Raw genomic sequence first — 15,658 nt, 5'->3', positions numbered from 1 at the left:
CTCTGGCATATAGGCTGCCTTGCATGACACGTATGTTATGTGGGCTTGCACGTCTGGCCCCTTTAGTTTAAATGGCTATGCAACCCACCATATTTGGATGTATTGCCTTCCCCCATCCTTCCACAGACAATAATGTGTCATTTCTGAGTGATGACTATCAGTACATCGCAGCAAGTGCACTACTTGCTTTGGGATTACACGTGCAGTGTGTGCCCCATTTGTGAGGTCGCTTGACATATGCCAGGCTTTTAGCACAGGTGTGTACCACTGTATTCATCCAATGTGCAATACCTACAAGTTTCCATCCTCATTATACCTATGTAAAAATGCCACATTCATTACGTAGGTGTAGTACACTGTGCCATGCCGCTGATTGGCATTGATATGTCCTGTCATGGACCTGAACACACTTTGCAACTCTGTTACTGCAACACACACAACCTATCAACTGCAGCAATACGCAGAACATTCAAGTCTGCTGATGACAGTACTGCAAGGCTTCGCTAGCTAAGAGAGTATGTCTCCCACACACAAGCACATGGGACTCCGCTAAGGCTTGAGGTGCCTCGAAAACATAAGGGATCATTAGGCAGCAGCACATCCACACCTCCATGCTGGCTCTCATTACATACCTTGTGAAATATATGCAGTGGTATCAGGTTTTCATGTGGGTGAAATGTCAGAACTATGTTCACATCGTGGTTTAAAATGGTTTCCTGCCAAACCACGTGGCACTTGTTGTAGGAATGGCCAGGCTAAACTGCCATACTGTGGTCCACCACCAGCCAAATTACATACTTTTACACAACAGGACAAACAACAGTTGAGACATTTCTTATTGCACATATAAAAGTGTAAAGCAGTATTCCAGATGACGACATATTTGGTACAATAGCATCATGTATGCACACTGCAATGGGCATCACTTTCTAGATACAGAGGCAGATATATCACTGGGTAAGGTCCGTGTTGCTATATCACTGGGTAAGGTTCGTGTTGCACCTGAAGGCTATGCACCCAATTACCTACAACAGCGTTTCCTAGCTGAGAAGATCCTCAAGGCAAATAGACAATGCAAATGCAATTCTTCTAAGTTGCCTGAGATTGCAGTGGTTATATACACAGATGGCACTAATGTCTGGACACCATTCTACATTGATGCTGCACAGGATTACACACACACACACACACACACACACACACACACACATATGAATTGCACTGATTATATGACAGTGTGCTGTACCCCCCCCCCCCCCCCCCCCCCCAAATAAATGATAGCTCCTTTCTGGCTTCCTGCAAGCTAACCCTTTTTCTGATGGGACGAGGCAGTAGCAGGTGATTGCAGTGGTATTCTATGCATACCACCTTATGGTTCACACCGCCATCTCCAGGCACCATATGTGGCCCAGTGGTCTACTGGATGCACACAACTGAATGGGAAAAATGTGGACTACCATACTCTCATAACTTACTGTGGTTAATAAACATAATCCATCCATTCAGTATTTATGACATCATTTCCACCAAAGCACCAGACCCAACACATAATCCACCATCATACAGACTGGTCACAAAAGTGATCATATGTACAGTATATATGTATGGATAATAACTCGTATCAGGCCCATTGATTGAAGTTGTCCAAATTTGGTACACAAATCCCCTGTCCCCAGAGGACCAACATAGGGTGATTTATAACACTCCAGCACTAATATTTACAGAGATACAGACATGCAAGGTCTTTACCAGACCCCTACTGTATAGGCTGTCCTGCACAACAGTTGTTCTCTGTATGATTAGTACCAACCTGTCTTTTTGGCCTGCTTGAAGGGCAGCCTCCATGTCAGGGGCAAGGAATGGTTTTTCAGCCCCAAATGTGTAGGTTGCCCAGCAGAACAGGCATGTTGTGTTGGAGTAGTATCAGCCTGCTTCACATGGCAGCCTACATGTAATGGGGAAAACGAGGGTTAACAAGCTCTTGGCATATAGGCTGTGTACATTACAGATGTGTAGTGGAAGTATGAGGGTGGTTTGAAAAGTTCTTGGAACATAATAGAAAAAAGTACTTACATCATTGAAACATTTTTTAATTTAGATTAATGCACTTGGTCCAATGGTGAGTTTCCTCCAGGCCTGCAAAATAGTTGTCAACTTCAGCTATCAGTTCTTCGTTTGAAGTGAATCTTTGTCCACCAAGAAAAATTTTCAGTTTTGGGAAAAGTTGGAAGCCTGACAGAGCCATATCAAGTGAATAAGGTGGATGCGGCAACAATTCATACCTTAGTTCATGTATTTTGCCATGGCGATGGCACATGTGTGTGTGGGTGTGCATTGTTTTGATGGAAGATGACTTCCTTCCTTGCTAAACCTGGTCTTTTTTCATGTATCTTTTGTTGCAATTTGTCCAGGAGGTTAGCATATCATTCTCCAGCAATTGTTTGCACAGTGGGGAGGCAATCTACAAACAGAATCCCCTTCGCATCCCAGAACACTGATGCCATGATCTTTCCTGCTGAAGGAATTGTCTTTGTTTTCTTTGGTGCTGGGGAATCAGCATGTTTCCACTGCTTTGACTGTTTTTTTGTCTTGGGGTGTAGTAGTGCACCCAAGTTTCATCTGTGGTCACAAACTGGAGCAAAAAATTTTGTTCGTTTCTCCTAAAATGAGCAAAACATTGTTCCAATATGTCCATTCTCATGCGCTTTTGATCCAGTGTCAAGAGTCGCAGCACCCATCTTGCAGATAATTTTTTCATTTCTAATTCTTCAGTTAAAATGTGATATACCCTTTCAGATGACATCTTGCAAGTGTGAGCAATTTCATGCAAATTCAATTGGTGATCCTCCATGACCACTTTTGCAATGATTTCTGGAGTAGTGACACATCTTGGCTGACCACTGGATGGATCATCATCTAAGCTCTTCTAACCAAATTTAAATTTGTTTGTCCACTTGGCAACAGATGGAATGAAGGAGCAGAGTCTGCCAGTGTATTCTGGAAATCGAATGAATGTCCTCTGCTTTCACACCTTTCTTTACGAAGTACTTAATCACTGCTCGAATCTTGATTTTTTTTCCATCTTCACAAATCACTATGTGGGAACAACGACAGAGCACGTCACCACCACAGCTTCCAAAAGCCCTGAGGTGGCACGTGTTTACAGGCAACAGTCCAATGAATATCATGTGAACAAGTCGTTGCGCTAGTGCTGACCTCTCGTGGTGATTCTGAGAACTTTTCAAACCAAACTTGTAATATCAGCCTGCTTTATTGACTTCTTTGGAAGGGGGTTCATGTGCAGATGGGCATGCCTGGGGAAGGTTTAGATAAACAGAGGATGAGATGGAGGGAGAGAGAGAGGTAAGAGGGGATGGGTAGGTAGAGAAGGGGCAAAAAAAAGATGTAAAGACAGAGAGGAAAGGGAAATAGAAGATGGACAGAGAGAGTGGGTGGAGGACAAGATGGACAGGAAAGGGAAGGGGATGGACAGAGAGAGATGGGAGAATGAAATGGATGGATAGGGAGGTGAGGAGGTGTTGGTCAGGGAGAGAGGAGAGGAGGAGATGGGCCAAGAGATGTGCACATTATATGTGACATACACATATGCTGGCGAGGCTTCAGGGAAAAGGCTAGTCTTAATATAAATAAAGTTGAGAATGTGTGTGTATGACTGGGAAATCCTGCCAGGCCCCTGGACCAAAGTGGACGAAATTTGGCACACAGATTGCTTGTCCCAAGAGGACCATCATAGTGGGGTCTACAATGCTCTAGCTCTAATATTTACAGAGATAGAGACATGCAACATTTTTAAGCCCCTGGCGTATCAGCTGTCCTGCTGGGAATAGTATCCATCTCTTTGCAGGGCAACCTACACAAGTCTCCTTATGTAGAATTGGGTAGGCAACCACAATACATGGATGTATTGCCTCCCCCCAGCATACACACAATCGTCCCCAGCCTTCTGCAGACAACAGTGTGTGATTTCCAAGTGATGACCATCAGTACATCACAACAAGTGTGCACTACATGCATTGCTATTACGCAGCTGGAGCATGCGTCATGTCATGAGGTTGCCAGACATAAGCCAGGCTCTTACCACAGGTTGTACCGTTGTATTCATCCAGTGTGAAATACCTACATGTTTCCATCCCCTTTATACATACATATAAATGCTATGTTCATTTCATGTCTGGCTAGGATGACATAGTACGCTTTGCAGCATGACAGTATAGTATTAATACATTGTGACGCCAGATGGGCGAGCCTGGGGGAAGCTTGAAATGGATAGAGGAGATGGAGAGAAAGGGGGCAGGAGGGCATGGGTAGGATGAGAGGGGGCAGAGGTGTATGGAGGAGGAGGAGGAGGAGGAGGAGGAGGAGGAGGGCAGGAAGCGATGGATAGGCAGAGTGGGGGCAGGAGGGGATGTATAGAGATGAAGGGGGAGGAGAAAATGGATGGAGAGAGAGGAGGTGGAGGAGATGGTCAGAGAGAGGAGAGGGCGAGATGGACACAGGAAAAGGAGAGTAGGAGATGGACAGAAAGAAAGGAGGAAAGAGGAGACAGGCTAAGAGGTGAGAAGGGAAGACGGACAGATAAGGAGGCAAGGAGGTAATGGGCAGAGAGGGGGAAGAGGAGATGAACCAAGAGTTATGTGCATTGTATGTACACAGGTGAAGCCACACAGAAAAATCTAATATCAGACTGTAAGTATGTATGTCCAAGATATCGTCACAAACTTCTGGATTGGTTTCAACCAAATTTAGTACACGGACAGCAAACATCACAGGTGTTAGTACCACTATGGGGCTTATAACTTCCTAGCTCCAGTAAGAATGGAGATCCAGCAAGCACTTTTTAGGCCCCTGATTTATAGGTTGTCCTGCACGTGTCCTGTGGGAACATTATCCGCCTGCCTTAACGATGTGCTGTGCAAGTCAGCCTACACATAAGGGGTAGGAAATTGTTTTCAGCCCCCACTGTTAGTCTGCCCTGCATGATAATCATGTTGTTGTGGAGCAGTATTGGCCTGATTCATCGATGGATAGGGAGAGGGGGAGGAGGCAATGGATAGAACAGCAAATGAGTCTGAAATGCTTTGCAGAGGGTACTTCCGTTTGTACACCTTGTTAGGGCTTCTTCCCATTCAATTTGTGGTCTGTGTGCAATGTAATTAGGCTTATCTTGAAAGTTTGGAAGGTAGGAGACGAGGTACTGGCAGAAGTAAAGCTGTGAGTACCGGGCGTGAGTCGTGCTTCGGTAGCTCAGTTGGTAGAGCACTTGCCCGCGAAAGGCAAAGGTCCCGAGTTCGAGTCTCGGTCGGGCACACAGTTTTAATCTGCCAGGAAGTTTCATATCAGCGCACACTCCGCTGCAGAGTGAAAATCTCATTCAGGCTTATCTTGTCTTCTCAGTCCCTACAGGTCCATACACAGGATGCTGGCAGATACAATTCTCTCTAATTTTAATTTTGTATCATAGTGAGAATCAGTAGTTCTATTGTGCCATCTACTATGATGTGCAGTTGTCAATATACAATGCAATTTTATTTTGATTACATGAAAAATTTAGGACTTCTGCTGTTCTTTTATTTGTTTGTGCTCTTATATCTCACCGTCAAAGGAACCCCCAGTTACCTTCAACGAATTAAGGTATAACTAACAAAGAGAAACAGTTTTTAAGAACAAACTCGGTGCTCACTGCACTGTGTTAACAATAAATTATCAAACTTCTCTCAATGTAATAAAAATACCAGGGAAGCTGATACTTTGTTAAATGCTGCTCTGCTTTCCTTTTTTTCTTTTTCCTGGATTTTATCCTGTATCTTCATGGGGTTAGAATGTCTTTTAGTGGAATTTGGCAATGTTAGTGGTAGACGATGGCCAAATGCCCTTCATGTGGGCATTCCTTTCAAGGAATTTATGTGCCTCCAACTTTCTGCATCTAATGTTATCCATATAAATGTATGTGGATGTCTTCTAAATGTTTGTGAGTTGGGCAACTGAGGTGGGATGTGAATATGTGGATGTCTTCTACATGTTTGTGAGTTGGGCACCTGAGGTGGGGTGTGAAAAGTGTTATAACCTTTAATCACTAATAAATTGCGTGGATATGCAGAAGTAGAAACACTAGCGGGTTAGATGCTACTAACTCCGTATCTGTCATTCGACTGCCGTGCCGTGACATGCGGTTGGCGCCGTTCATAGCCAGGTGGCGCTCCCGCGCTCGGCCGAGCTGCGGAGCGCCTCTATCGCCGTGTTCGCGTACTGACGTAGCGGCGCTTTTAAATCTCGTGGCACTGTCACAACACTTTTCCCCCCTTGGAAAAAAAAACACTCACTTCCTGGGAGACACGGATAGTGCGGAGACATCCATGGCCTCTGGGGAGGCCCCGAGAAGATCCCGCGGATAAACACGAGAGTATGGTCGAAAGTGTCCAGGACGGAAGCTGGCGCGTGGAACGTGCCTCCTGGACGAGATGATGGGTGAAAACTCCGGAGCAGCATCCATAGGTGTCGTGGACCCGGGGGTGTGCTCCAGCGAGATGGGTCCCGGAGAAGGCTGCGTAGCGCCTGGGGCCGGTTCCGGCGCACTCGGAAACGGTAGCGATGGCGGCTGCAGCAACACGCACGGAAGATCAGCAGCAGCGACAGGACTGGCTTCTCGGGCTGGTGAAGGCGAAAGAAGGGGCGATGGCACCGGTGTGGCCACCACTCGTGGGCGCATCTGGTCGTAATGGCGAACAACCATGCCGTCGTCCATACGTATTTCACAAAGCCGGCGGCCGCGAAGAGCCTGGACCACCCCTGGAATCCATTTAGGGCGAGATCCATACCCTCGTGCCCACACGTCGGCGCCCACTGAGTATTTTCCCGCACTAGGGGACACAGTACAAGGCCTGACAGGGTGAAGCAGGTGCAGTAGAGTGCGCAGTTGGCGGCCATGCAAGAGTTCAGCCGGGCTGCGATCACCCAGAGGCGTGAAGCGATAAGAACTCAGAAATTGCAACAGAGTGTCATCTGTGGAAAAATCACTAAGGAATTTTTTCATCTGGCTTTTGAAAGTGCGGACAAGGCGCTCGACCTCCCCATTCGATTGCGGATGGAAGGGCGTTGCCGTAACATGATGAATCTCTTGTCCAGTAGAAAAATCACGGAAGGCCTGCAAAGAGAACTGAGGGCCATTGTCCGTGACAATCGTGGATGGAAGACCTTCTAGCGCAAAGATTTTGGACAAAGCCAGCGTCGTCGCCGCAGTGGTGGGCAACGGACATTGAACAACAAACGGAAACTTCGAGAAGGCGTCAATCAACAGTAGCCAATAAGTGCCGAGGAAGGGGCCGGCAAAGTCAGCGTGCACTCGTTCCCACGGCTGCGCTGGATCAGGCCACGGAGAGGGCATTGTACGGGGTGCAGCCAGTTGTTGAGCACACTGACCACACGCAGCGACCATGTGGGCGATGTCCGAATCAATACCGGGCCAATAAACGTGCCTGTGGGCCAGGGACTTAGTCCGAGAAATCCCCCAATGGCCCTCATGCAATAGTTTGAGAACACCTTTGCGAAGAGAGGCTGGCACCACAACCCGTGGAGATGCGCCATCCGTGGCCAGAAGAACAACACCCTCACGAACAGACAAACGAAGGCGCAAGGCATGGTAGTTGCGAAGGGGATCCGATGCCCGGCCCTTGGTCCTGTCCGGCCAACCCCGTTGAACAAAACCGACCACCTGACGCAGGACCGGGTCCCGCACAGTAGCCGACGCGACCTGCGAACCTGTAAGTGGAAAACCCTCGACCGCACGACGTTCTTCCTCATCAATGTGGAAACAGAGTAGTTCATCTCGATTGAAAACCGGGTCGGGGCCCATCGGCAAACGCGACAACGCGTCAGCGTTGTCGTGCTGGGCCATGGGGCGATAGTGAATCTCATAGTGAAAACGAGACAAGTATAAGGCCCAACGTTGCAGGTGGTGAGCTGCCTTATCCTGAAGCGACGCCGAGGGGCTGAACAGAGAGACCAGCGGCTTGTGGTTGGTGATGAGGTGAAACTTAGAACCATACAAAAAAACGCTGAACTTTTTTAGAGCATAAATGATAGCGAGCACCTCCTTTTCGATTTGAGAGTAACGCCATTGGGCATCGTTGAGGGTCTTGGAAGCGTAGGCGATGGGTCGTTCCGACCCATCCTCATACCGATGGGCGAGAACAGCCCCTAGGCCATACTGTGACACATCAGTCGCCAGAACCAAGTGCTGACCCGGACGGAATGTGGCAAGACGAGGCGCCGACTGCAAATGAGCCTTCAGGCGGACAAAAGCCTGCTCACACTCGTCGGACCAACAGAAAGGAACGTTTTTGCATAACAGCTGATGCAGAGGATGAGCCACCGCTGCCGCGGATGGAATGAATTTGTGATGATAAGCAACCTTGCCTAGAAACGCCTGAAGTTCTTTGACCGTAGACGGCCGGGGTAGAGCGGTAATGGCCGCAATGTGCTGTCGTAGAGGACGTATACCCTCACGGGACAATTGGAAACCAAGATACACAATGGAGGGTTGGAAGAACTGTGACTTGTCCAGATTGCACTTCAACCCAGCGGAATGCAGAACCCGAAACAGTGAACGCAAATTGCGAAGGTGCTCCTCAGTGGAGGCCCCCGTGACAACAATGTCATCCAGGTAGTTGATGCAGCCAGGAACGGAAGCCGTGAGCTGTTCCAAAAACCGCTGAAAAATGGCCGGCGCACTAGCGACGCCAAATGGTAACCGCTGGTACTGATACAACCCACAAGGAGTGTTGATGACGAGAAATTCCTTGGAAGATGCATCCAACGGCAACTGATGGTACGCCTCCGATAAGTCAAGTTTGGAAAAGAACTGGCCCCCAGCGAGCTTGGTAAATAACTCCTCAGAACGGGGAAGAGGATAAGTGTCAATGAGGCTCTGAGCGTTGACAGTTGCTTTAAAATCACCACACAATCGCAGACTCCCGTTTGGTTTGGAAACCACCACGATTGGCGATGCCCATTCACTGGAGGTAACAGGAAGGAGAATCCCTGAAGCTGTTAACCGGTCTATCTCAGCCTTGACAGGTGCACGCAACGCCACCGGAATAGGGCGTGCCCGGAAAAACTTAGGGCGAGCTGTAGGTTTAAGAGTAATGTGGGCTTCAAAATCCTTGGCACGACCCAGACCCGCAGAGAACACGGACGAGAATTCAGAACACAAGCCATCCAGCTGTTGATACGGAATATCCTCAGATATGAGGTGCACATCATCATCAATGGAGAACCCGAACAACTGGAAAGCATCATAGCCGAACAGGTTTTCAGTGCCCGCATGATCCACCACATAAAACGTGAGGGGCCTAACAACAGACTTGTAGGCAGTGGAAGCATCAAACTGGCCAACGATAGGAATTTTCTGCTTATTATAAGTTCGTAGATTTCGCGTAACTGGAGACACGGGAGGGGAGCCCAACTCCAAATACGTGCGAGAATTAATGAGAGTTACCGCAGAGCCAGTGTCCACTTGCATGCGAATGTCTTTATCCAGAACCCGAACAGTAACAAACAACTTATTTGTTTGAGAAAGCACACAGTTAACATCCATGTCCGATGCCTCGTCCTCGTCGACAGGAACTTTAGGAGACTGATACACAGAAGCAATGTGGCCTTTTTTCCTACATGAATTACACATGGCCCAACGTTTTGGACACGCGACCCTGTCATGCTGTACGAAACAACGTGGACAAGAAGGAAGTGCGGAACGAACCTGCTTCTGTGGTTGCTGTTTTCGCTGCGAGTGTGGCGGCCCAACGCGACGTTGTTGACGCGAGTGCACCGCCGCCACATAGTCGTTTCCCTGTGAAACAGGCAAATTGTCCGCGTCGAAAGTGGTTTGTACAGCGCCGACATCACACCACGCGTCTATTTGCGCACCAGCAGCGTGAGACACTTCAAAAGATTGAGCGATGCTGAGAACTTCCGACAACGACGGGTTTGGCAATTGTAAGGCACGTTGCCGAACTTCTTTATCAGGAGCAAGCCGTAGAATAGCGTCCCTAACCATTGAATCAGCATAAGACTCATGATGAGTGTCCGTGACAAACTGACATTTCCGACTCAGACCGTGTAGTTCCGCCGCCCAAGCCCGGTAAGATTGATGGGGCTGTTTACGACACCGGTAGAACGCCACGCGGGCGGCAACGACGTGGGTGTTTTTTCGGTAATAGTTGGACAATAATTCACACATTTCTTGGAAGGACAGAGAGGCAGGTTCCCGCAGAGGGGCTAACTGAGATAGCAGCTGATAGATCCGTGGGGAAATCCAAGATAGAAATAACGACTTACACATAGAAGCGTCGACAACGCCGAAAGCCAAGAAGTGTTGCCGCAAACGCTTCTCATAATCCTCCCAGTCTTCAGCGGCCTCGTCATAAGGAGGGAACGGAGGCGGAGAAGAGGAAGACAGACGATGAGTAAGCGACGTCGACAACGCCTGAATAGCAGCCGTCAGCTGTGTTTGTTGTTCAATGAGCGCTTGCATAAGCTGTTCCATGTCTGCCCCGACACGAACACGCAATTCCACAATGCAGGAAAAAAAATATCCGACCTCGTCGCCAAAAAGTGTTATAACCTTTAATCACTAATAAATTGTGTGGATATACAAAAGTAGAAACACTAGCGGGTTAGATGCTACTAGCTCCGTATCTGTCATTCGACTGCCGTGCCGTGACATGCGGCCGGCGCCGTTCATAGCCAGGTGGCGCTCCCGCGCTCGGCCGAGCTGCGGAGCGCCTCTATCGCCGTGTTCGCGTACTGACGTAGCGGCGCTTTTAAATCTCGTGGCACTGTCACAACAAATACCAACCCAATATTCACCTGGATGGATGTGGGAAACTCGTCTTGGCACTCTGGCCCTTGTCATTAATCAACTAGGCAAATTCGATCTGGGGCTAACACCTCCCCAAACCCCAGAAGCGGCATGCTAACATGTGCAGCTATCCAGGTGGGTCTTTTGTAAAAGCTGCTACTGCCACAATTCTACTAAATAGCTGTTGTTTATCTATTATTGTGATCTTTAATTTTTATGCAACAACAGTTGTGCAACTGACAGCAGTGTTTTATCCTTGAATTTATAACTTGTACGTGAAGAGGCCAGTAACATATGTTTTTAATTTTCCTTTCATCTTTTAGGATTACAGATCTATTCCTCTGTGTATGATGGATGCTTTTTGAACACCATTGAACTAGAAATATAGAACCTTCGCACCCCTCCCCCCCCCCCCCCCCCCCTTTCCACTAGTTTCTACATAAGGAGAAAAAGAATACTTGAAAGTTACTTTTGCTGTTTTGTACACTGGCTAAAACTGGTTATCTAAATGAGTTAGTTCTTCACTTTATTTGCATTTCTTAAGAGGCTACTTCCATAAAGAAGACACTGAACCAACAGTCGTAGGCCTGCCTGTTCAGCGATCATCCACATTGTGTGTGAGCCAGTTGCATTTGAGTGCTTGATTAGTAACTTGTGTGTGTTTTCAGAGAACACTGTAGGTTCTGAAGAGTCCTTTAAAGTAATGGGAGATCATTGGTGCAGGTTAAGAACAGTACTGGGTTTTGAACTGAACTTTGTGGGCTTCCGTTCTGGGTTGAATTTTATTCCTGTGTTGCAGTTTACGCATGTGACTCTCTTTTCCCATCTAAGACACCATCCAATACAACACGGATGCTACTAATGCCATCAGATTTTAATTACCAACATAGAATTTTATTGTCCCCATTTACAGGTCTTCACAAAGTAACAAAACATTTATGTCAACAGGATAATGTTTGTTGCAAGAACATATATAGCTTTCTCTATAGAGGATTTTTTTTTACAAAAGACAAATTGAGAGGCAGCTGGCAAATCATGCTGTAAAAAATGAATAAGTACTGTTTGGTAGGCCATCAGTGTTATCTACTGATATTTTCACGTATCACACAATTCAATTTGGATTGCCCTCAAATATCTTTATGTACAAAAATATGAATAAAACAAAGTTGGATGTAAAGATTAATATTTTGCACTCGTATTGACTCAAATTTGTTTCAAAACAAGTTTTCAGACTGTAAACAAGGGGTTCTGCAAATCCAACTATATATTCAATAAAATAATGCAATGAAAATGAATTTATGGCCTTCAGTCTCATATATTCACATTTTATTATATGTCCTCTCCGACAACTGCTTTTGTCAGTACTTGCAACAATGCTTGCAAGTTTAACAGTATCAGACTTTTGGTAAACATATTCAAGTACCACTAAAATTCTTGTTCATACTGATTAGATTATGTACTCAACCTCTAATAGGATATCTAAAGTAAAAAGCTATATTGTTTTTTTTTTATATTCATCAGAAATACATGAACTGAATAGTGACACATCTCATTAATTTTGTGGAACCACGTTAGACATTTGCATTGATATTAACACCAAACCTGTGTGAAGTGTAGCTGCTATAAGATAAACTGGAAACATTAATTATTTTCCTTCTGACATCATTGCCCATAACACAGATCATGAGTCACACACTGCATTACAATTCGTTACGACATTTAGATCTCTTACAATTTTTATAAACATTAGTAATTTTTTGTCTCTTTGACAGGCATATGGAGCAGATGCTGACAGAAAGCTTGATATACCTGGTGAAAATTTATCAAATGTGCTATCAGCTCGGGAATTTGTTGGTTGGTACAATGGGCTACCATCATGCAAAGATCTCTCAGTCAATCTTGATACTGAGGTAGCTGTTGTTGTCGGGCAAGGGAATGTTGCTCTTGATGTGGCTAGGATTTTGTTGACACCTGTAGACAAATTAAAGGTAAGAGAATCAAATTTATATTACTTAAAGAGAATTATAGTAGATACAGTCAAGTTCATCTTCAAAAGACAACTTACATCTATGAGAGACAAACATTTTATACTTGTGAAAATTGGTCATTGGAGAATCTTGTTAATTTTGAGAAAATAAGAATTAGTTTAAACTAAAAGCTTTATAAATGGAACAGTCAATAAAATAAAGGCAAAACCACTTTGAACCTATTCATGAGAAACATTTTAAAAAATTAAGACAGCAACAAATGATCCCACAAAGTTAATTAACAATTCCTGGACGTAGTTTTCCAAATTATTATCTGCATTTTTGGTCCCACTTTCTACATACACTTGGTCTTCCTTAGTTCCTTGGTAGGGACGTTTCTCTCTCTCTTAGTGTTCAAAATGTACCAAATGTAGTAGCTTTCCAGCCTCACTTTATATCTTGTGACACTAAACACAATGTAATATAGTTGTGTTCTTGTGGTATTCAGTCCAGAGACTGGTTTGATGCAGCTCTCCATGCTACTCTATCCTGTGCAAGCTTCTTCATCTCCCAGTACCTACTGCAACCTACAGCCCTCTGAATCTGCTTAGTGTATTCATCTCTTGGTCTCCCTCTACGATTTTTACCCTCCACGCTGCCCTCCAATACTAAATTGGTGATCTTTTAGTCAAGTTGTGTTACAAACTTCTCTTCTCCCCAATACTATTCAATACCTCCTCATTAGTTATGTGATCTACCCATCTAATCTTCAGCATTCTTCTGTAGCACTACATTTCAAAAGCTTCTATTCTCTTCTTGTCCAAACTATTTATCGTCCATGTTTCACTTCCATACATGGCTACACTCCATACAAATACTTTCAGAAACGACTTCCTGACACTTAAATCTATACTCGATGTTAACAAATTTCTCTTCTTCAGAAACGCTTTCCTTGCCATTGCCAGTCTACATTTTATATCCTCTCTACTTTGACCATCATCAGTTATTTTGCTCCCCAAATAGCAAAACTCCTTTACTACTTTAAGTGTCTCATTTCCTGATCTAATTCCCTCAGCATCACCCGACTTAATTTGACTACATTCCATTATCCTAAAGCCAGTAAAATTTTTAATAACAACATAAATGTCTGATCTTCTGGAGTCGAAATTTTTCAAAATGGTCGTCCCCAAGGAGTTGATTTTTAAATGAAAGTCAAACGCTCTGTGATTTAAGAAATTCATCGTACATTCTCACACACAGTTCATCTTGTGTTAAAGGAAATTTACTTTGAAAGTAATGCTTTTCTAACAACCATTTGCAATATTTTCCTGTGACCTGCTAGAAATAGGTTCATTTCAGCAGATGCCAGAAAGCGCCAGATATCAGGCGTCACCGCGCTTGCGCAGTTACGATGACACAGGAAGCCCGTATGTTCGTACGTGTAAAACATTAAAAGATCTCACATTATGTCATGAAAGAAACAAGACATCGGAGGGTACTCCAAAAGCATTGGAATTTCAAGAACCATACTAAAATGCATAATTCGGCTCAAAGTGCAGATTCAGATGTAAATTTTCTTGGAGTAGCAGTACTGTTTTCTCATGTTTGATTCTTTATTATGGCATAGTGCCATACGTGCTAGAAGATGAAAACATGCACTTTTGAAATGCAGGGAACAGTTGAAACTAACCATTAGTGTGGAATTAAACATTTCGGTTCAAATAAATTGACTGCCTCAATGGAAAAAATTAATAAAAGCCAAATTTCTTTAGAACACCGACAAAAATAACTTCATTGTTCTGCAAGGTGATTAATACTTCACTGTCAGAAAAGTGGAAATAAAATAAAATCTGAAACCAATAACATATTTTAGTCTACTGGAATTATGTGAATGTATTTTACTTCACTTGATGGCTCGCAGCCACAGAAATCTGTTTTGTTTTCACTTGACGTGAGAGCAAAACCCGAACTGCGACAATACTAGCAATACTAGATAGTGGTACCCCCCCCCCCCCCCCCCCCTCCCCCGCCGCCCCTTTCTTCGAGCGTTTGAGGTAGAACGCAGAAAATTTAACACATTGACTGCTACGTGAGTTAAATATAACTCACAGGAAGTGTTCTCTTCGGGCCACGTGAAGTAAATACAACTCACAGACATTTTTCCATTTAAAGCTCTGTGGTGCAGTTGTAACTTACAGGAGCGTGCTGCGACTCTGTCTTATAGTAGGTTATGGCCCCAGTAACAAATCATGTACATGGCCTACGGTTTTCAAGAGCTCAAGAGTAGTTATTGAGATTTGAATTCGTGAGTTATATATAACTCACATGGGTCAGTCATATTGGACATATATGAGTCACAAGTCTTACATTTCCATGCAGTTTGTTTGCATTTCTTGACAGCTTACTCTCGTCCAAAATCATTCTTCATTTTTTCGTAGCACACAGTACACCTACGTCTGGCTGCTCCCATGTACAAATTAGTTTGTTGAGTCACATATTCTAAAAGTTCATCAGTTACAAAATATTTGCAGAAATCATATGGTGTGTTGCCTTTGAGAGTTAGTGCAACAGAAGCATTTACACCAAAACTGGAATGAATAAATGTAAAGTTATTCATATTTTTATATGTAAGTGGCCCCCAGACAATCTCATTAGAATTCATTCTAAGTTTGTCATCTTCATCTTCAGAACTTTCTGGTATTACACTTACTTCAATTGAACCTGAACCAACTGCAGCAGTTATAGCACTAACACTGTTAGAGATGCTTTGTTGCCTGGTTTTTACAGCTGTGAAGTCTGGTTGTGTGGACATAAA

The 15,658-nt window shown here is 44.8% G+C and overlaps 1 protein-coding gene across 2 annotated transcripts in view; it reads left to right on the top strand.

The window, feature by feature from the left end:
* The window catches only part of LOC124589661 (NADPH:adrenodoxin oxidoreductase, mitochondrial), a 72,344-nt gene that overhangs the window by 6,745 nt on the left and 49,941 nt on the right, over positions 1 to 15,658 (top strand). For both annotated transcript variants that reach the window (XM_047131579.1, XM_047131577.1), the window contains exon 4: positions 12,649 to 12,864. In XM_047131579.1, the coding sequence (XP_046987535.1) occupies positions 12,649 to 12,864 (216 nt within the window). The remainder of the gene's footprint in view (positions 1 to 12,648; positions 12,865 to 15,658) is intronic.

The sequence above is a fragment of the Schistocerca americana genome, chromosome 2, assembly GCF_021461395.2.
Source record: "Schistocerca americana isolate TAMUIC-IGC-003095 chromosome 2, iqSchAmer2.1, whole genome shotgun sequence".
NCBI lineage: Eukaryota > Metazoa > Arthropoda > Insecta > Orthoptera > Acrididae > Schistocerca > Schistocerca americana.
The sequence above is the reverse complement of the archived record's forward strand: the minus strand, read 5'-3'. Positions and strand labels throughout refer to the sequence as shown.